Source organism: Uloborus diversus, chromosome 7, assembly GCF_026930045.1.
Source record: "Uloborus diversus isolate 005 chromosome 7, Udiv.v.3.1, whole genome shotgun sequence".
NCBI classification, from domain to species: domain Eukaryota; kingdom Metazoa; phylum Arthropoda; class Arachnida; order Araneae; family Uloboridae; genus Uloborus; species Uloborus diversus.
In genome coordinates, this window is record NC_072737.1 from 34,511,931 (window position 1) to 34,535,936 (window position 24,006).

General features: G+C 33.4%; 1 protein-coding gene across 1 annotated transcript in view; it reads right to left on the reverse strand.

Annotated features, from left to right (window-relative positions):
* Window positions 1-2,563, reverse strand: part of LOC129225498 (DNA replication licensing factor mcm4-A-like) — a 42,885-nt gene extending 40,322 nt beyond the window's left edge. Inside the window, exons 1-2 of the mRNA XM_054859926.1 lie at window positions 2,464-2,563; window positions 749-847 (exon numbers count right to left, since the gene is read on the reverse strand). Coding sequence (XP_054715901.1) covers window positions 749-842 — 94 coding nt within the window. The 5' untranslated portion in view covers window positions 843-847; window positions 2,464-2,563. The remainder of the gene's footprint in view (window positions 1-748; window positions 848-2,463) is intronic.
* Between the last annotated feature and the right edge of the window lie 21,443 nt (window positions 2,564-24,006).

Genomic DNA, 24,006 nt, shown 5'->3' on the forward strand with positions numbered 1-24,006 from the left:
TCTTTGAAAGAAATTGACAGCTGAAAGTCGGTTTGGTTTATAATTTTGCATGTTTGTTTTATGCAGCGGTGTTGTTACAAACTTCTCTGAAAAAGCGTCAACTGTCTCTGAAAAGAGTCAACTGTCTCTGAAAAGCATCGTAAGCAATTTTCCCTTTAAAGTAAAAGATAAAAAATGTATCCTATCCAAAAACACACCTCAACTAAACTCAATGGAAGCACTCATCTTTCAAAGTAGAGAGAGAGAGAAAAATTATTGGCAATCTGCCAGTGTCAGAAACAGGGAGAAAACAGGCTCCAGAATCGGTGTTTATATAAATACCTGCACAATTAAAGTTTCACAACTACTCAACCTGGCCAAACGTGATGCCTGCAAAATTACGAATATATCAATACCAGCATCGATTGTCGGATCTCTGGCATTCTTGAGCAGTTAGGAAGATAAATATACAAAGATAGACATGGTCGGATTTTTATATAAGTGAAAAACAAGGCATAAATTCAAAAAAAAAAAAAAAAAAAAATATTAACAAGAAATTTTCAATTAAAATGATTCGGCAAATAAATAAAACAATTGCATTTTTCGTGACAATGAGAGCTATTACTAGATTACTGAAGTTCATTTTGTAAGACTACTTTCAAAAAGAAAAGGCAACAGCAAATTCGCGCAATGAATTCATTTAACTTTCTGTTGTTCCAGATAAGAGCGCCTGCATAATAGTTTGAGGAAAATAACATGAACAAAATACCTGGTGAGCCTTGAGCAGTTGAACGAGAACTTCTTGAACTCCTAGGGCTTCTAGCACTTCTGGGACTTCTTCGTGGCGTACGTGGCCCTTTCATTTTACCTAAAATCCAAGAAAGAAGAAAGTAAAACGTGTGTATGGCACCATTTTTTTCCAAAACCTAAAACTTATTTTTCATAAAAAGAGTTTTGGACCACATCACTTGCGCTTAATAAACCAGCACTAGACCAGTGCAACCCAACCTACAGCCTGTGGGCGACACTCGACCAGCAAAGTTGATCTATGTGGCCCATTGTTTTGTTTAATATCGCAAATTGAAAAGCATGATCAGTGGCAACATCACAAATTCGGGGTCACATATTCAGGGGTGTTCACAGGAGGGGGGGGGGGAAGGGACATCTGTTGGCTCGGGCCTGAAGGGGGCTCAATATTTTTAAACCAGGGGGTGAAATACAGGGGTAAACGATATGGAAGGAGCCCGAAAAGTCATTTGTGATGGGTCCCAAAACTTTTGGCCATGCCCAGAAATTTGTTTCTGAAAAACAATACTTTAAAAAATAATAAGCGTCAAGTAATGATCAACAATGTGTTGCTTTGTAAATAATTTTAAGAAATAAAATCAGCAAACATGATGATTTTAATGGGATATTAAGGAAAGTTTGTGAATCAATGAAGTTGAAGAAAATCAATGAAGTTTTAAAAGTTAACGTTGTACTTTTCAGGGCTGCGGATTCAGGCTGATTTTGGAGTTATGGAGTCAGAGTCTGGGGTTTAAAATTCTACAAGTTAATAGTCTGAGTCTGTTACTTTAAATCCACATTAACAACTCTCCCACTGTTTGAGTGGTTGGACTGATTTTGGGGCAAAGGAGTTGGAGTCAGAGTCTAAGGCTCTAAAATTCCTGGAGTAAATGTGGAAAGCGAAGTTCAAATTGTCTTGGACAGTGATTTTGGAAGGATAACAAAGATAAACAAGAATCCTATTCTAAAAACATCTTAAGAATATTTCGTATTTGAAAATTTTCATATTATATTGAAATGATAAGAAAACAAATGTCCCTTATATGACTTTTCAAGAGCATATGGATGAAACAAAATGATTGTACAGGACGAGAAATCGTTTATATTAAAAAAACTTTTAACAAAGTAGGTGTTGCTATTATACAGGTGCTCCACTTTTAGGTTTTGAGAAATTAATGTAATTTTGAGGCCCGATTCTTGATTTTTGTTTTGTTTCTGCCATACCCTTTGCCCCCCCCCCCCATACCCCGAATGAATTGAAATGAGGGGCCAGGTTTTATACATCTGAAACATATAAGCTCAATGAATGCTACAAATCATCAATGACAATTGAAACCTACACGCTAATTTGAGACATCAAAATGCTCAGTAAAAGGTGGTTGCAGGAAAACGCGTTTGAAAGTTTTTCCAAAAAGGGCAAAGAGTCAGATTGGTATCATTCTTTTACAAAGTTCAGACAAAGTTTAGACAAAGAGCAAAGTCCAAAAAAGATTCTCAGAAAGGTTTAGATTCAGACATAAAAAGAAAAAAAAACAGTATTGTGTTCCTCCTTTGTCATTTGTTCTTTTGTCATTAGTTCCTCCTTAACATCGCCTTAGTTGGAAAGCGTAATTCAATTTCTAACAACAAAAACATTCAAAATCTCAATATATGACATTTAGATTAATTAATATTTTACTAGATATACAATAGACTTACTTTATAATACTTCTTGAACAAATAAAACAGATCAGAAAGTTATAAAATGAATATAATTCCAAGCGAGACTAAAAATACCCCAACAAGCAAAATTAAAGAGCTGTCTCTGTCACGTTTGGTTAGGGACCGAAAGATTCTGAAAGCGTCAGGGTGAAATAGTGCAATATCTTCGCTTTTCTACTTGATTTTCTTATCGTTCATGCTGCCATCTAGTGAACAAATGTATGAATATCAATCAATATTAATTATAAAATAAGCTTGCAAAGCCATTAAAGTTGTCTTCTTTTTTGCTCCGTATTCATTTATTCTTTATAATTAGTCAAAATATAAATATTTGAAGAATTAAAAAGGTTACATTTAGCGTTTATGATTTAAAAAAAATGAAAAATAGACTTTTTCATTTACATACATAATTATTTACTTTAGTGCAATCTTATAAAGAAAAGAGAAGAAGAATGTATTATTTTTGGTTACATTTGGTGTAAATGGGTGAATAAATAAATTTTCAAATTTATTAATATATAAACATTATAAAAGTCAAATTGCCTATAATTGTTAGTAATAATAAAATTATTCAAACGGACAGGAATAAAGTAGTATTATTAAACGTTTTTTCATTTGGGTTATTCGGAATAAATACATTGTGCATTTGCATGAAATAGACTTAAGATATGTAAGAGCTACGATTCATAAAAAGAGTAATTTAAAATTGGACGACAAACATTGGACGTTCTTGGGAATTGGTAATTTTTTACATTCGGATGAGGATGTAAAATTAATCCTCTGAACAAAAAAATTCATGTAACCTCAACTGATGAAAGTACTCAATAAACTTCGGTAAAAAATATTTTAGAAATGAATGAAAAAAGTATTGATGGAATTATTTTCTTCCTATTCATTTAATTTTTACACTTAGTATTCATTAATAATTAATGTCAGTTGAAAAATAGCTATGTACAATAGAATAAAAGTTATTAAACTAGTTTGTTGTTAATCATATCTTTAAAAAGTGAAAAGGGTGCTGAAGAAATTTCAGTTAATTAAAAGTGAGCAACAAAAATTTTTAATTGAAAAAAAAATTCAAATTCGTTTACAACAAGTTTAACGATGAACATATCAGTTTAAATTATGAATTTCAGTCTAACATCAAATACAAAAAAAAAAAAAAAGCGTTCAAACATTTTAGACGGCAAGACGCTCACATGTGAAACATTTTCTATGTTGAAATTCTGTATGAAAATAGTTTTATTGTAATAATGATATAGGGTATTAGAAATGATCAGGGTTTGTGATTTTTTAATTTTCTTTTTTAATCAAAAAACTCGGACTTTTTCATTCAGATTTTTTTAAATCTTGAAACATTGGTAGATTAGGGTTGGTTCGGGGACGTGGGTCACTGCGGTAAGTGGGTCACCCCCCTAAAACTGAAATAGGGATAAACAACCCTTAAAACTCTCTTCAACTCTTTCAAACTCTTTTGCACAGATCATGTTAAATTTCATCACAGTAATTGGTTTAGCACATATTTGGGATTCGTGAAAATTTTCTAAGTCATAGCACTTAGTCAAAAAAAAAAAAAAAAGAAAAATTAATTTGAATTTTGACATCTTGAATTCAAATTATGTTTTTCGCAATCACGAGTGTGTGTATGTAGGCATGTGTGTTTGTGTGTGGGGGTATGTGTGTTTGTGTGTGGAGGGTATGTGTGTTTGTGTGTGGGGGGTATGTGTGTTTGTGTGTAGGGGTATGTGTATGTGTGTAGGCATGTGTGTTTGTGTCTGTGTGCTGGCATAAGTGTGTGGGTAGTTGTGTGTATGAATGTGTGTATGTTTTTTAGTGTGTATGTGTAGGTGTTTGTATGTGCATGAGTTTGTGTGTGTATGTGTGTGCAGGTGTATGTGTGTAGGTTTTTATGTGTATGTGTGCGTGTGTGTGTGTAGTTGTGTATGTATGCGCGTGTGTGTAGGATATGGCTGCAACCTGGAGACGGCTTTCGCTATAGGAGCAGGAGCCGGTCGACGGTGATGGTGCGGATTGTGGCGGTGGGAAAATAAAATGATAGGACGCCAAAAGCAGTCAAATAAAAGCAATAAGCAATCGTGATTGCTTAAAAAAATCTGAAGAAATTCTTTTTGAGAGTTCAAGCAACATTTTTCAAAGAAGTGTTTCCAGGTTAGTTTTTATTATTTTTATGATAATTGATTTTTCACCCTTAAAGTTCATACAGCAACAAGAATTTTTGAATAAAATATTATTAATAAGTGTTTAAGAGGAGGGGTCCCACTTACCCCGTACACTTTTGATATACGTGGTAAGTGGGTATTATACACATCTACTAAATAAGTGTGTATTATACCTAACCTCCTCACTATCGGGTAGGGTCCCCCTATAATAATGGGAATTTCAAAATAAAGAGCAACTCTGATTAAGTATTTGTATTGGCGAAATACGAGACAACTATGACGACTTAGTATAGGAATTGATGGAAATGGAATTGGAATTTCAAAATAAAGAGCAACTCTGATTAAGTATTTGTATTGGCGAAATACAAGACAACTATGACGACTTAGTATAGGAATTGATGGTTGAGCTATAAAGCTGGTGATTATGTATTTGTGAGACGTTTGATTTAAGTAGGTCTAATGTTGGAAGTTGATGTTACAAATTAAAAATAGTGTTGAATTTTCAAGAACGAATAGAAATAGTGACACTTTTTATTGGCATTGTGCAGAAGATATTGGGAAAATTACTGAGGATGAAACGATAATGGTTCTTTTTTACAAAGACGCAGTCATTTAGTGTTTCCAATTATTTTTTTTAACTTATAATTTTGGCAAATTTACTCAAATTTATCTTAATCAACTGTATTACGTTCATTAAACACACCTTTATACGTAAAAGTAAAATATATGTCCCTATAGACTTTCAATAAATTTCACAAATAAAATTGCTTTGTTTTTCGTTTTAATATTTTTCGTGATACAGATTTAAAAGACAGTAAATATCTTATATAAATGTCAAAAAAAAAAAAAATAAATAAATAAATAAACACTAAAAATATACCGCACCGCATTTTTAGATATACTTTATTTAAATTTAAAATAAAGGGGGTAACCCACTTACCCCTTACTCACGCCCGGCTCCTGGGGTAGGCGGCCACCTAGGGTGGCAGATTTTAGGGGCGGCAAATTTCGAAGTATGAAACTCTGTTCCAGCGCCATAAGATTCACGTCTTCAAGGGTAAAAGTACAAATAATTTAGAGTTTGTATCAGTGCTTGGACATGCAAAGCATAGTTCGGAATATAACTAAAAATTCAATTTAGTTTTAGAGGCTGCAAATTGCGTGGTTTAAAAGTCTTTTGAAAATATTGACATCCGTATCAGTGATATAAGATGCACTATTTTATTAATGAAAAAGACAACTTAAAGTGTGTGCCACAGCTTGGATATGCAAAACCCATATTATTATTTTATATTATGATTATTATTATTCGATGGGGGTGATTGGGGTGCGGCAATAGTCAATGTCGCCTAGGGCGACAGAACTACTAGAGCCGGCCCTGCCTTACTATGGGGTAAGTGGAAGGCCCATCCGATTGTTTTAAAAATATAATCGTTAAGAATATTTAAAGCATTATTTTAGAAAATAATGAAGAACTTTTGTTTATTAATAATATATAAGATAAAATAAGACAATAAGGTTAAAAGTTTTTGCTTCAGAACTTATGCATAAGGTTTCAAAAACGAACTATTCTCAAAAGGGGTCCCACTTACCCCATCCAACCCTACTTTACATTTAAAAACGTAATATATTTCCCACACAATAGATGAAATAGCAACTTTTTAGCTATTTTCATTTCATGGCAGTAGCTATGTTTGAATAATAGGTATATAAGTAGACCAGTTTTACCACAAATAATGTATGATTCAAAATAAATTTAGCGTTTAAAATTTAAAAAAGGTTCATAGAATTTTTATTTTGATCTTTTAGTGCAAGTCTATAGGCATAGTCCATAGTAAATTTTTATCATAAAATGTCTGTGCATGTACATTGTGAAAAGTAACCTGCAATTTTTCCCCCAGTCTCTTCTTCCCCTTTTTTCAAGCAGTTTTCAAGTATGATTTTCTCTTTTTTTAAACTGAAAATTGTCATACATGATGATAGAAGTTTTACAATGACAATTAGAAATCCTTCAGAACAAATTTTGACTATCAACCACTAGTTTTCAAATCTAGCTGCTCTGCTCCCCCCCCCCCTTCCCCCAGCTACTACCACCAATCCTTCAACTATATACTTCTAGGAAACAGTGGTACCCCTATTTCTATTATTATATGTTTCACATTTTATAGAAGAAAAAATCTTAAAATTTGGCAGTTTTCTATGTTTATCAGCTTAGAGTCGACAAAAGTTCTGAAATAGATTTAATTGGGGTGAATAAGGCAATTGTTAAAACTTGATTATAAACCAGTCTGAACTGATGAACCTTTTAGCTTACTCTTAAAATTAGCATTAGTTCTTAGAATATTCAATAAATTCTTAAGATTCATAAATAAATTATAACGTACAGATAAGATGCAATTTTGTTTAACACTTTGCTTAATCAGGGGTGCCCCTCTTCCTAAGGGGAAAGAGCACCCCCCCCTAAATGTCACGAAGTCCCCCCCCTATCAAGAGCTTCCCAAAATTGAGAAAAATACTCCTAAAAGCAACCCCTATAAAAATTTCAATGGATCAATCTGCGGCATGACCCTCCCCCCCCCCCCCCTTGGTGGACACCCCTCTCTTAATGATAAGGGTTCCATCATCAGGTACATTTTTAGTGTAAAATAATGTGTTAAACAATTACTTTACTTAATAAGTTTAAAGTCATGGTGTATAAGAAAAAATGCGATTTTTTTATATATACCTTTTTCCGAACTGTAATTTTGGAATAAAAGCAATATTGCAAGAATAATCTATGTTAGCCAGTTGAAGTTAAGATTGTATCATTCAGTGCAGTTAAATTTAGAGCAATACATTCTAAAAATTCAAATTTAATTAATAAAAATAAAATCAACTGATTTTAATCAATGATTTTGTTAAAACAATTTCTTGATTCAAATCAACGGGTTTTTTTTTTGAGCAATCACGATTGCTTATTGTTTTCATTTGACCGTTTTTGGTGTCCGTGCCTTTTTCAGCTTGGACCAGGTAGCCTCTGCAGCACCACCGCTCACCGTCCTCTGCAGGCGCGGCTCCGAGCACTGCCTCCTGGTCGATGGCGTCCATTTCCTACACACACGCTCATACACACGCACACACACGCTCATACACAAGCCTTTACACACCAACACACGCGCCTACATGCATACACACACGCCTACTTGCATACACACACGCCTACATGCATACACACACGCCTACATGCATACACACACATGCCTGCGTGCATACACACAGTTCTACGCACACGCAAGCCTCATATTTTAATATTTGGTTGTCAGTCAAGAATTTTTTTTGAGCAATCACGATTGCTTATTGCTTTCATTTTGACTGTTTTTGGCGTGCTATCATTTTATTTTCCCACCGCCACCCTCCGCACCATCAACGTCGACCGGCTCCTCACGATGCTGCTCCTCTAGCGAAAGCCGTCTCCAGGTTGCATCCATGTCCTACACACACGCGCATACATACAAAACTACACACACATACACACGCATACACCTACACACACATACACACGCATACATACAGACACCTACACATACATACACACACATACACCTACATACACACTCACACACAAAAACATACATACACACATACACACCACTATTCACACATTCATGCCTGCACACAGACACAAACACGTATGCCTACACACACATGCACATACCCCCTACACACAAACACACATACCCCGCACGCACAAACACACGCCTACATACACACACTCGTGATTGCGAAAAACATAATTTGAATTTAAGATGTCAAAATTCAAATTAATTTTTTTCTCTTTTTTTTTAACGTTTTCTTAAATTAGTCAAGTGCATGCTGGGCAAAGTGACATAGTTCAATTCGTTTACTTATTCAATCATTAACTAACAATTGCCTTATTCACCCCAATTGAATTTATTTAATAACTTTAGTCGACTCTGAGTTGATACGCATAGAAAATTGTCAAATTTTAAGAATTTATCTTGAAAAAAGTATAAAAATTAAAATTTTAGGAAATATAGTAGCACCAATGTTTCCTAGACGTATAAATGAATGATTGGTGGTAGTAGCTGGGGAAGGGGGGGGGGGGGGGGGCAGACCAGCTAGAGTTGAAACCTTGTAGTAACGAAATTTGTACGCAAGGATTTTTAATTATCATTGTAAAACTTCTATTATCATGTGTGACAGTTTTCTTTTATAAAAAGAGAAAATTCTGTTTGAAAACTGTGTGAAAAAGGGGAGAGAAGGGGACTTAGAAAAAATTCTAGATTGCTATGCACAATGTACAAACATTTTATGATAAAAATTTACTATGAACTATGCCTCTGGACTTGCACCAAAAGATCAATAATGATAATTGATAACTACAAATGTTTCAAGACTAAAAAAAAAATCTAAATAAAAAAAATCCGAATTTTTTGATTTAAAAAAAATTAAAAAATCCAATCCCTGATGTTAAGTAGTCATTTCTAACCTTTATCATTATCACAAACTATTTACATATAGAATTTTAACATAGAAAATGTGTTTCACATATGAGAGTCTTGCACAGTAAAATATTTGAGCGCTTTTGTCTGTAGTTGATGTAAAACAGAAACTCATATTTTTAACTGTTATGTTTAATGTTCATCATTAAATTTGCTGTAAACGAATTTGAAGTGTTTTTTTTTTTTCATTCAAAAATTTTCGTTGTTCACTTTTAATTAACAGACATTTTTCAGCACCATTTTCATTTTTTTTATAATATGATTATTATCAACGAACTAATTTAATAACTTTTATTCTATTGTAAGAAGTTATTTTCACCTGGGATTAATTCATATGAATGCTAATTGTAAAAAGTAAGTGAATAGAAAGAAAATAATTCTATCAATGCTTTTTTTTCCATTTCTAAAGTACTTTTTAGCGAAGTTGACTGAATACTTTCATCAGTTGAGGTTACATGAACTTTTTTGTTCAGAGGATTAATTTTACATCCTCCAAATGTAACAAATACCAATTCCCAAGAACGTTCAATGTTTGCAATTTTTTCGTCCAATTTTAAATTATTGTTTTCATGAATCGTAGCTATTACATACATTAAGTCTATTTCATGTGAATGCGCAATATACTTATTCAGAATAACGCAAATGAAAAAAAAAACCCTTTAATAATGCTCTACCTTATTCTTGTCTATTTGAATAATTTTGCTATTACTAAAAATTGCAGGCGATTTGAATTTTATCATGTTAAAATATTACTGAATTTGAAAATTTATTTATTCACCCATTTATACCAAGAGTAGCTAAAAATAATGCATTCTTCTTCTCTTTCCTTAATAAGATTGCACTATCTAATGTAAATAATCATGCATGTAAATGAAAAAGTATTTTTTCATTTTTTTCCACCGTAAACAAAATTATTAGCCTTTTTAATTATTCGAATATTTATATTTTTGCTAATTATAAAGAAAAAATGAATACTAAAACAAAGAAAAAAGGAGGACCTCCATTAATAGAGGGCCTTGCAACCTTATTTTTATAATAATTTTTGATCGATACTCACACATTTATCCACTAGATGGCAGCATGAACGATAAGAAAATCGTACAGAAAAGCGAAAATATTGCACTATTTCACCCTGACGCTTTCAGAATCTTTCGGTCTCTAACCGAACGTGTCTCTGTCATTTGAAAGGCGCGAAACCGGGAAGGAAACAAAACTTTGCCGCCAAACTTAAGAGTTGAGGTGTTTCCTTTCTTTACGAAACTTATATCATGATAAATATTTTGAAGGCTTCAAAGCTCAAGCTTATGATGTCCTTTTGTAAAGGCTAGAAAACCTGTATGAAAACGTAAAATTACCTTTTCATACAGGGAAAAGGGAATGACTGAAATTTCTTTTAGCTCTGTTGTATTTTGAAAATGAATACATAGACTCATCCAAGGCTACAAATAAAGTTACCTCCAAGTAAAGCATAAGCAGGGATTGCACGAACTTAAAATATTCGCAACTCCAACGAACTGTAGGGGGCACTGAAGTCACTGTCTAATGGCGGAATTGAAAACTAAAACAAACGCACATGGTAACGAAGAAAATGCTAAAAGTGTTGTGATTTTTGTTCGTACGTATGATTTTTTCGCTTTATTCTTTTTAAATTAATTTTCAAAGTCTTGTGGATATTCTGGCCCACGTAGAAAGAAATGAGAATTCAAGAAGCATTACTAAACGTCAAAGATTAATGCAAACTACGTACTTCGTAGTTCTAAGCAGCTATTTCCATGATGTTGAATTCGATATTTATCAATTCTTGATAAAACTAAATAATAATTGTGGCCTGACAAGAACAACAATTAATGCTAGAAAATTCGATATGACATTACAAATTATTATCGAAAGAAGATGACACTTCTTTGCCTTGCTTGGCTAGCGCTTATTTTTTTTCCATTTGTAGCTGAGTTATTTCTCTCGAATTCCCGAATCGGTTCATTTAAAAATTTTCTGTTTCGATTTTTCTAATTTCTGAGTTACGATTTAATTGTGTCATGTTATGCAAATCATCAACAAAATTCTCACGGATATATGGTGGTAGTTTTCTTTTCAGTTGATTGACCATTATTTCTTTTCAGTTGATTGACCATTATTTCTTTTCACTTATCGAATTCTGTAATCTTACTACCATTTTATTCCACTCATGATAAAAATTAAAAATGGTTTAACTAAAAACGCGAAATCTCACCAAGGCTACTTTGCTCGCACAATACCAAAATTATAACCCTAAACAAATTTGGCGAAACCTTTCAGCTGAGAATAAAAGGAATAAAGTAAATTCTTTCTAGGTTAAACATTTTTCATTTTGTTCTACGATAATAAATCCAAGAAAATATTTTGCATACTGTCCATTCCAACTAAATGCTGCTGTAAAATATGATTAGTTAAATTAATTTAAGATTAAAAAAAACTCATATTCTTACAAATTCATACAAAACAATAAAAAATTTTACCTGGTATAACGTTATCCAATTTTGTTAATCCAGAGTTTTCTTGTTTACGCGTCCACCATTTAATACTTTTTTGAAAGAAATAAGGAAAACTAACACTATTTTGAGAAGCTCGAGAATACTCTTAGGGGACGAATTAATTTCTGTAACTGAAAGCAAACTAAGACACATCGATTGCGTTAATAAATACTCAGAACAAACTGCCTGTGTTTACGTCAACAGACACACATGGAACTAAAACGTGGCAATGTTTTAGTTCCATCGGCAGTTTTGTAAATCACCGCAAGGTAGCGTATTCGAGCGCTGGAGTTCCGAATTGGCAGGAGAAAAATCTCAATTTACTGAATGAAACTTTGAATCCTACCGAATGATAAAATGCGAACATGCACACGTACCTACTTGCAATGAGAAGAGAAATTAAACCTCATTAAAAAAGAGAAAGAAAGAAATATATATATTTTGCCGATTCGTCAGACAAAATTTGCTGAAAAAGGATTTTTTTGGAGGTCACAGTAATCTCTTGCGAACTCCCAAAGGGAAATCTCAAATAAAACATGAAATCAAAAAGCGGAAAAATTTAAAACTAATTTCGGCGATGGGTTTTCACGTATACTACAAGGAATCTTCAAGGATCAATCATTCTTAACAAACAACAGTCCCTCTTAACTTCCCCAATTTAACAGCATCTAAAAAGTTCCATTATAGAATAAAATATTGCGCTCTAATATACAGCGCTCCAATTAAATATTGAGAGCGCTGCAGCTTTAGTCTAATGGCGGCTGAAAAAGGTAAAACAAACACATGACGCAACTCAAACTTGCTATGAAGCTTATTCGCAACTCCAACGAACTATAGGGGGCACTGAAGTCACTGTCTAATGGCGGACTTAAAAACTAAAACAAACGCACATGGTAACGAAGAAAATGCTAAAAGTGTTGTGATTTTTGTTCGTACGTATGATTTTTTCGCTTCATTCTTTTTAAATTAATTTTCAAAGTCTTGTGGATATTCTGGCCCACGTAGAAAGAAATGAGAATTCAAGAAGCATTACTAAACGTCAAAGATTAATGCAAACTACGTAATTCGTAGTTCTAAGCAGCTATTTCCACGATGTTGAATTCGATATTTATCAATTCTTGATAAAACTAAATAATAATTGTGTCCTGACAAGAATAACAATTAATGCTAGAAAATTCAATATGACATTACAAATTGTTATCGAAAGAAGATGATACTTTTTTGCCTTGCTTGGCTAGCGCTGAGTTATTTCTCTCGAATTCCCGAATCGGTTAATTTAAAAATTTTCTGTTTTGATTTTTCTAATTTCTGAGTTACGATTTAATTGTGTCATGTTATGCAAATCATCAACAAAATTCTCACGGATATATGGTGGTAGTTTTCTTTTCAGTTGATTGACCATTATTTCTTTTCACTTATCGAATTCTGTAATCTTACTACCATTTTATTCCACTCATGATAAAAATTAAAAATGGTTTAACTAAAAACGCGAAATCTCGCCAAGGCTACTTTGCTCGCACTATACTAAAACTATAATCCTAAACAAATTTGGCGAAACCTTTCAGCTGAGAATAAAAGGAATAAAGTAAATTCTTTCTCGGTTATTAATTTTGTTCTACGATAATATATTCAAGAAAATATTTTGCATACTGTCCATTCCAACTAAATGTTGCTGTAAAATATGGCAAGTTTAATTAATTTAAGATTAAAAAAAACCCATATTCCTCCAAATTCATACAAAACAATAAAAATTTTTACCTTGTATAACGTTATCCAAGTTTGTTAATCCAGAATTTTCGCTTTCACCAATTATTAAGGAAATAATGAAAACTAACATTATTTTGAGAAGCTCGAGAATACTACTAAGGGAGGAATTAATTTCTGTAGCTGAAAGCAAACTAAGACACATCGATTGCGTTAATAAATACTCAGAACAAACTGCCTGTGTTTACGTCAACAGACACACGTGGAACGCAACGTGGCAATGTTTTAGTTTCAATTGCAGTTTTGTAAATCACCGCAAGGTAGCGTATTCGAGCGCTGGAGTTCCGAATAGTGAATGAAAGTATACCTTTTCATCGTGTTTGCAGGAAGCTTTCTTTTCTATTCTTCTACCACAAACTGTCTCAAGACAGCAATTTAGTCACATAGGGACTCGAATTTACCCCGAAAAAAGCACGTGGAACGGAATGTTTTACCCTTTTCGGTAGTATTATAACTCACCGAAATGTAGCGTATTCGCACTCTGGAGTTGCGAATAAAATAAGCTGTCTTGAAAAATCCCCCTTTCCGTATACCAATACCTACTTTATAGTATCCAATGAATATTCTCAAAATTAGCTAAGACTGCAAATCGTGCTCTCTTATCTGATAAAATAGATGGGCCATTCTCTAGAATGTGTAACTTTTGAATGAAAATATTTTTCAATTTCAAAGCCTTTTATTTATTTTTTTCTATTCTTACATGAAAGTGCAACCTGCTAGAAGTAACCACGAACAATGGTCCAGCTAACTTCCAATTATTTTACTCATAAATAACAAAAATAATTTTAAAAAAGATACCTTGTTCAAGAAAATTAAAAAAAAAAAAGAAACTTTTAGTGTTTGAAAATAGAGAAAAATTTAATATCAAAGTAGAAATTTTGTTAATTGTACAAACAATGAGCTATTTTAATGATTAGTGTGACTTTAATATTTTAGCTCTCTTAATTAAAGTACTGCTCAAATTTTAGTTATCCTTTTAGTTCAAATGTGTGTTAAAAAGTGTATAATATTAATATACTTCTAAATTATTAAATTTGAGAATATACTGGCAATTTATAATTTTGGTAGACTGCCTTAAATTGTTGTATTTCGCCCCTCTATCATTTATTTTCGCCCTCGAAATAATGACATTGATAGGGTCTGTCACGGAGGTGAGGAATTTTCCATTAATATAGGCCTAATTGATACATTTTTAGGGGGAAAACTTTTTCTTCGTTTCTATAATCTGCACATGTTAAGCATATGAAAACATATGTGCTTCTTTTTTTTTATATATTAATATCCCTGAATTTCAAGTTCACGGATGTGAGAATTCCAAATAACCACACTTGGTTTCTGAAACAAAATCTATCTTCTTGTTTTGAAACAAAAATCTCACAACTTCTTTACGGCTGAAAATAAACGAGGGGGCTCCCTTGGATCGTGGGAAGTAAAATGTGATGTCATTACTACCATCTGTTAATGAGAAATGACATTTTGTGGTTGTAATTCATTGCTGACATAATTCTTTTTCCTGCTAAAACGAACTAAAACACAATATTAAAAAAAATAAATATACTTAAAAAATTAGTATTTGAGACACTTGTGAAAGAAATAATAAATAAAATAAAATAATATTTTAAAAAACTAAAAAAACACGCTTTCGTAGCAAAATGAACTAAAAAGTGAAAAATAATCTTTGGATGACAGTAGTTGACCAATCACTTAATTTTAATGTAATACAAAAAAGCGTGGGGTGCTGTCTATTTACATTTTTGCTTGGACAACAAATGGAAGAAATTAAAGACAACTGATAAGAAGCCCCCCACGCTTTTTGTATTACATTAAAATTAAGGGATTGGTCAACTACTATCATCCAAAGATTATTTTTCACTTTTTAGTTCATTTTGCTACGAAAGCGTGTTTTTTTAGTTTTTTAAAATATTATTTTATTTTTCTGTTTTTTAGTCTTATGTTGGAGAATTATCAGGCAACGAAATTATTTATGAAACGAGTGCGAGGTAATATCATAAAGTTAAGACAACGGCACCCCGATGGACTGTGAGTCATCGATGTATGTTTGCGGAAATCATATTTATATTACTTTGAAAATTTGAGATGCATTTGAATAAAAGTTTTGTTCAACAATGGTCTGATCAGCAATGAATTTCCAATTGAAGGCTCACCTAAATTTTGGCATGAAATTAGTTAAAAACAGTTATATTTCATGTTCTAATTACCTTGGAACATGGGAACAAATTTTGTCTGATGCAGAAAAATTAAAGGTTTTTGTAGATATTTTGAAATAATTTTTGCGAGCATTTTTTAATGTATTTTTTAAAATTTTTCCTTTTTTACATTGTTGGATTTATGCCAAAATATTGCTTAAAGTTGGAGGAAACTAACAATTAAAAGAGTTAATTAATTAATTTGATTATAGAATATTGCATTGTCATCGGGTCTGAGGTCGCGTGCCAAATTTCAAAAGAATCCGATCGCAGGAAGTGGACGAAATTTGAGCTGCAAGATTCCATTACAAGATACATACATACATACATACATGCATACATACATACATACAGGTGAAGCTAATAAAAGCGTGTTAAAAATATATAATTTTAATTAAACAAGTTATTAAACAACATAAACAGTCACACCAGGTGTGTGACATGCCACGGAGATAAGAATTCACATGTTGTGAATCAAAAATATATTGAAATAAAAATTATTATTAAAAAATTGTTATCATGTTCAAATGGATATATTTTTGATGAACGGACGAATAAAGTAGTAGCATCTTTTAAACAATGCAGCTAATATATATTTTTTCCATAAAACATCTTTAATCATTTTCAAAAAGAAAAAGCAAAGAGTAAAAAAAAAAAAAAGCTTTTGAAAATAAACACAGTATTTCAAAAAAAAAAAAAAAAGAAAAACATAAATAAGTCAAAAATAAATACATAAATTAAATTAAAAATAAATAAATACAAATAAATAAAAAAAATTGAATTTTCAAAATTAATTTGAATTCTGAAATTTTGAATTCAAATTATGTTTTTTGCAATCACGAGTTGCGACAGGACCTTACACATTAGTTACTACCCCACTCGCTTATTGTTTCTAGAAACGGTTCCTGTCCCTCCTCTTGGGCGGTTACGTGTGCATAGTTATGTATGTGTAGGCTTGTGTGCGTAGACCTGTGTGTATGTACGTTGGCGTGTGTGTATGTGTGTAAAGGCGCGTGTGTGGATGTGTGTGAGTGCGTATGAGCATGCATGTGTGTAGGACATGGACGCCACCGACCAGGAGCAGTGGTTACCGGGAGGAATCGCACCTGCAGAGGACGGTGGGGTTGAAAAAGGAACCAAAAACATCAAGGACGATCAAATGAAAACAATTAGCAATCGTGATTGCTCAATAAATATATATACTGTAAAACTCGTCTACAACGATGCTGTTGGGACCTAAAATAGCTAGTTTTGTAGACAGGTTATAACGTTATCAACAGTTTAACCATTTTCACCCCTCATGCTGTGAGCGAGTGTACATAAAATAAAAATTAAACAAACTTAATAATTTATTAATAGGTATTTACTCCTTTTCCGAATTTTTGCTATTCTAATTACTAAATTGAATTTTAAAAAATAATAATTTTAATTCTGAAATTTGGAATTCAAATTATGTGTTTCTCAATCACGAGTTGTGACAGAACCCTACTATGTTTCTAGAAACGGCTCCTTTCCCCCAAAGCTTGCTCCTCCTCCTCGTCAGTTACGTGTGTATAGCTGTGTCTGCGTCTGTAAAGGCATGTGTGTGTGTTTGTGTGTGTGTGCATAGATTTGAGTGTGCATATAGGCGTGTGTGCATATGTGTAAAAAGGCGCGTGTGGGTCTGGGTGTGTAGGCACGTGTGTGAGCATCTGTGGGTGTAGGACCTGGACGCCTCCGCCCAGGATAAGCGGATTCCGGGGACAGTGCGCAGCACTTGAAGAGCCGCACCTGCAGATAACTCCTGAGCTGAATTTCTAAGCTGATAAAGAACCAAACATCAAGGATGGTCAAATGAAAAAAAAACAATTAGCAATCGTGATTGCTCAAAAAGTAGCTATCGTTTGAATTCCACTTTTCTTTGGGGCTATGGTAGAAAACATGGCCGGAAACTGCACTTCGTGATAAAATCATAAAACTTAGTATTCATGTAGGCAATGTATTAATAAGCATTTTTGGAAGAGGAGACATTCCCCCCCCCCAACCCTCCCCCTGGCGGCCATTTTTGGTACAAAAATTCAAAATTATTTTTCTTTTTTGTTTTTAAAAAAATACCCATTGCATCTTTTGGAAGTTCTATTATGCTCACTGAAGTTTAAACGGCCATTAAAACAGCTTGAAACATTTTAATTTTAATAATAATTATAAAAACTTCGACTTTTTAAACAAAATTGAAACTAATCAAAATCTTTAAAATTTCTTGAGAGTTCGCTTGATAAATGTTTTATTATGTATTTTAAAACACTATAGTAAGGAAAATCAATTTATTTACAGTAGAACCCAAGAAATCCGAAACATTAGACAATCCAAACATATGATTTAAAATTTACTGATAAAAATTGGTTAATTATAAGAATAAAACTAGAACTTTAAAACCATAAACAAAGCTAGTAATTTTCCAAAACTCGAAACCGACATTTGAATTGTTATTTACGGAAGAATACAGCACCTAGATTAGTTTAAACGAGATCGATTTTCGAGCCTACATTCCCTTATACCAATATCGACTTTCTGGTATCTGATCAATATTCTCTAAATTAGCGAAAATCACACATCATTTTAAACATAACTTTTAACATTTTAACTTGAAATTTTTTCTAGGAATAGAAAATGCCCTGCTCATTTGAAGAAAAAGATGCGTAAAAAATAAACAATAAAAAATAAAATAAATAAAAGAACAAATTAAGTAGCAGCATCTTTGAAATATATATCAGCTAATATGTTTTTATCAATTAAAAAAGTCTTATTCGCTTTCAAAAAGAAAAAAAGAGAATGACAAACAATAAACTCCTTAAAATAAATACATTACGTCAAAGAAAAAAAAAAGTTTGTTTTTACCCTGTTGCCAAAAGTCTTTTTAGAAAAATGTATAAATGTATTTTTAACATAAACAAAATGCAATAAAATGTCAACTTCAAGAAATATTTTTATTATCAAAAAAAAAAAAAAAAAAAAAAGAGAATTTTAACATCTTGTATTCAAATTATGTTTTTCGCAATCACGAGTGTGTGTGTGTATGTAGGCATGTGTGTTTGTGTCCAGGCATGAGTGTATGGGTACTTGTGTGTATGTGTGTTTGTGTGTGTGTGGGGGAGGGTATCTGTGGGTGTGTGTATGTGCTTGTGTGTGTGTGTTTGTGTGTGTGTGTGTGTGTATGTGTCTGTATGTATGCGTATGTGTGTAAGTGTTTGTGTGTGTAGGTGTATGTATGTATATATATGTGTGTGTATGTATGCGTATGTGTGTAAGTGTTTGTGTGTGTAGGTGTATGTATGTATATATATGTGTGTGTATGTAGGTGTGTGTATGTATGCGTGTGTGTGTAGGATATGGACGCAACCTCGAGACGGCTTTCGCTAGAGGAGCAGCATCGTGAGGAGCCGGTCGACGGTGATGCTGTAGAGGGTGCTGGCGGGAAAATAAAATCATAGGAACGCCAAAAACAGTCAAATAAAAGCAATAAGCAATCGTGATTGCTCAAAAAAAAGAAAAAAAAAATCGTCTCCGCATATCTTTATGTAGAAACATAAAAGACTCCGAATTTCTCCGCCAAACGCTGAATACATAAACTTTAGCGTGAAAATAAAAGCAAATCTTATCAATAATAATTATTTTAAAGTAAAACCTATGACTTCGGAGTCGAAGACAGTCTCATTTTGGGGTAAAAGAGTCAGATTCTGGAGTTGAAGGTTTTTAACTCAAAGTCTCGGAGTCGGAATCGGTCATTTTCCCTTGATGTCCGCGACTCTGTCAATATTTGCGGAGTCAGAGTCGAAGTCTTTAAATTTCCAAGAGTCGGAGTCAGTTATTTTCCCTCCGTGTCTAAGTTTTTGCCACAGCTACGTAGTCGAAATCGAAGTCGGGAATACGAAGTTCTTATAACACACACTAGTCAACACCAACAATGCAGCCAGCTCAAAAATAGTTATTTCCGAAGTATTTTGCCTCGCAAAACACGAAAATCACCATAAAAAGTTGAGACTACCTCTAGTTTTCAAGATACTGGACCAACTAGGATAGTGAATTTCAGTGATGTGCCTGATCGTTAAAAAAGTAGATCCGCGTATACGGATACGGATCATTAGGGTCAAGATCCGCGGATACGGAATACGGATCTCAAAATATTTTTTCCCAATTCAACTATCTAAGTGTAAAATTTATTACGCAAGGTATTCTCGTCAATTAAAAACACTTTTTCTTCAAAAATGTCATTTACGGCGAAAATATAATAAAGACTATGATTTACTCTTTGAAGAAATCTCCATTAAAATTCCATTAAAATTGATGGAGAGTTGGAAGAACGGGTCGGCGCAGCATTAATGCTTAAATAGAATGCGAAAAATCATTTCTAGCTTGCTCGGTAGATATAGAATACAGGAGCAAGAATGTAAAGCTGCTACTAGATAGGCTAAAAATAATTTTTCGCATTTTATTTCAGCATAAATGCAGCGCTGACACATTAAACCCAATTACTCCTATCGACGGAATAACAGAGCCGGGAACACCTTTACAAACAGTAAATAGAGACTTTTGTCTGACGTTTTTTGAAGGATTCCGGGAAAAACCAAAATGAAGAAAAACAGAAACCCCATATCAATAACAAAAAATAATATTAAACTAAAAATTAAAAGAAAAACATGTCTCAGAGGGCTGTTGGATTCTAAAATGATACCTTACAGTTTAAATAGGGAATAAAACCTAATTTAAACGGAATTTAAGAATCTTTTATTCAAATATTTAAAAATTTTTAAAATAGAAAAGATCCGTTTCAGATCCGTCAAAAAAGTAACGGATACGGATACGGATACAGATCTTTATTTTCCCTCGGATATCCGCGGATACGGATACGGATACAGATATCCGGAACATCACTAGTGAATTCTCACTAATGCTCTTTTTTCCCGGCAGATAGAAACACCCCCCCCCCCCCCAAGAGACTGACTGTCCTCGAAACTTCGACCCTAGGTTGGGATAGAAAATCTCACGACATGAAAACCGAAATGGAATACAAGAAATTTGAATTATGGGAAGAGAAAATGCCCAAAATCAGCCAAAATTTGGAGTTCTAGGTAGATCCACCCATTTCTGCTTCCACCCATGTTCATTCTGCTGGGAATAATGAAGAACTTCGTGAAAGCTGTGAACAAAGACAATTTTCCAATACCTTAGAGGAAAATTTCCAAGATATATTGAAGCTAAGGTTAAGGAGAGAATTTTTAACGGCCCTTCAAATGCGCGAAATGATGAAAATCGGTGTTTTTGAAGAGAAAAATATTGCGAGGGAAGAAAAAAAAAACAGCCAGGAAGCCTTTGAGAGTATATTGTACATATTTCTAAGCAGCAGAGAGGACGAGAGCTAAAAACAGTTGGTCAAACAATCCCTGATTGTGACCATTGATGAATGCCAGTATCTCTGAAGCTCTATTATTTTTTTCACTTCTTCTAGGATAGTTTGTTAAAAAACTAAGGCTATGAGCAGTGAGCATGAGGAAAAGTCTCACCAAGATATCTTTACAATGGAATGCAGATATCAGGGTCATTGGGCTGAGTTAATGCTCACCAAATGCTGCTGAACTATTACAAGAGATGGTCCTTCTTTGACGTACAAAAAGCAATCGAAAACGAAGCGTTTACAGCAATAAGCCAAAAGCGGACACCGTTTTCCGAAAAATAAGCATTATTTAACAAAACAAGACCTATTTAATAACATTTATTGCACAGGATTTTTTTTCCTTTACAACGTTACCTTTAAATTAATGTGTGGTTGCTGTGCATCTTTCTCCAGCAGACTTTTATGTATCTTGAAAACAAGAGATAATTTTAAAAAAAATCCACTACCGTATTCGTTTTTCTCGACCCAAAATTAGTAGGAATTGGCTATTTAAAACCAGGATTCAGACAAAAAGCTCTTTTTTTGTAGACTAGTGTAATTTTCGGGATCAGGAGTTGTAGTCGAAGTCGACTGCCCTAAAATTCTAGGAGTCGGAGTCGGGAGTTAGTAATCGAGAGCTAATTTCCAACAAAATTTGTTTGAAGTAAATCCGTCTTTAAGTTTGGGATTTATATTGAATTTTAGTTTCCCCGTAAGCGCTAATGTTAAAGGATTTGAACTCTTCAAAATTAAACAAAAAATATTCAAATCAAAAGAACATTTTCTATACATATTCTTCTTCAAAAGATTTTTCCTACAAAGTTTGTTTGAAGCCGATTCGTCTCTAAGTTCAGGATTTGTATTTGCCTGGAATTTTCCCATAGATGCTAATGTTAAGCCCTTTGAACCGTTCAAAATTGAACGAAAAATTGTTCAAATCAAAAAATGAACTATGGGAATGAGGTGTCCTCGCTGAGATCTTTCGAAAAAAAAAATGTTCAAATCGGACTATTCACTCGAAATTTATTAGGGGGTTTATTTATTAGTACAATACGATAATTATATAGAAGGTAATTAAAATCGTTTAAACTTACAAGTAATTTACACGCAGAAAATATACATGATAATTTCCATTGCAGTATTTGCACATCGGTGTGCAAAAAAGTCCATTTTTGAAGCACCTAAAAGTTTTTTGAGGACAGTTTTCTTTACACTTGCATGACATAAATTCGCTTAAAGTTGAAACTTCGGGCAACTCTAGCAAGTAGGAACGTTGCATCTCATCAATTACTGCAATACTCGAATAATGAATTGGGTTTTTTTTGTTACAGTTGGCTAAATTTTTAGACATACTACCCCACTGATGTCCACCTTGATAAGCACCTTATAAGTTGCGTAAGGGCTTCAGCTGTGGATGGTAAGTTAAACATTGATCTTCATTTGCTGGTGCAAAAACATTTTCTTGCCTCATTTACAGACGGCAAGTTACATGAAGAAGAGTAGCAAATTTTGACGAATCATTCAAGAATATGAAATTTTTATCAGGTATATCTTTCTTTTTTTTTGAGGTTGGGACAAATATGAGAGTGCACCAAATAACATCAGGACTGTATTTCCATCTTTTACATGTCGTCACTTTTCCCCGACTTGCGGAAAAATGGTGGTGTCACATCCTGAGAATGAATGCGGCCCTCTTATAGCAACTGATTTTTGCTGACCGAATTTGTTCGCTAAGTCTTGGACTAGTATTTAAGTCGAAAGTGTTTTCCAGCTCCAAAGTCAAGCCCCTTCATCTTTATTCCCTTTTTGTACAGCTCATGGAAGTATGATATACCTAAAATGACAGTGCCATTGTCATCAGTTCTTACGCATTATGCTCCAGTGCTCTCTTTCTGTAGCATCCAAAATATGTGCAAAGATCCTACAATCAGCTTCCTCATGATTTGATGGCACAAGAGACGTCTTCAAATCATTGTTGTATGAAAGAATGCCAGTCTCTTTCGCGGAAATAACCGTCACGTCATTAAGAGCAAAACACGATGATATAGCTAATGCAATCATGGAAAACAATTATGCCCCCTTATCTGCATTCTCTAGGAAACTGAACCAGTTCTTTGGAAGCAAACCATTTTCTCTAAAATGATATAATTGTCCTGTTCGTCTGATATGTTTTGTGCATGTGCCTTAGTGCTTCGTTGTAGGTGCACCAGTTCTTTTTACTTTCAGTCTCTTTCAGTCGGAAGCAATAAAATCCTGAAAAGAAATCAGATACTCCCTCAAAAATATTTCGGTCCTAGGTTGTCTTATGTGAACGATGAAAGAACCATCAAAGACAATGGCGCACAATGTATCTGCATTTGAAACTGGAATTCATCAATTTCATCCTCATCACCACTTCTCAAGTCGTTTTAGTCTTCTTTTGAGTCGTCTTCATTAGTAGGAATACTATTAATTAAGTCATTGAGCAGGCAAAGTTAATTACTAGACTTATTTCGTGTTCAAATAGCTCTATTTATAGAAATCGATGGTTATTGAGTAATACATTAGTTAGTTAGAGTTATTGCGTTAGTTTACTCTTTATATTTGCGCTAAATACTTTGCATAGTTCTCAGCTTGAGGTTTGAATGGGAGAAAACAATTCAAGGTCATCGTAATTAAAAACACGCAAGCTTAAATATTAGGTACGTAAGAAAGAATCGATTTCCGCCGTACAATTAAATCACACAACTCTCTTTCATAGCTCATAATGTACAATCTCTTCTAACGAACACCGCATAGTGTTCACAAAATCTTCCATTAAAAATTCAGAACACAGAAAACTCGTGTAATTTTTCTTGTTGAGTACGGGGGAAATGCAAATTCACACATGTTTTAAACCCCCAGAGATCCAAGAGTCTTGTCTCTTATATTCAAGTAGCCCATCAAACAATAGAACTTTCCCTTGTCTTTCTAACTTAAGTGTTGTTC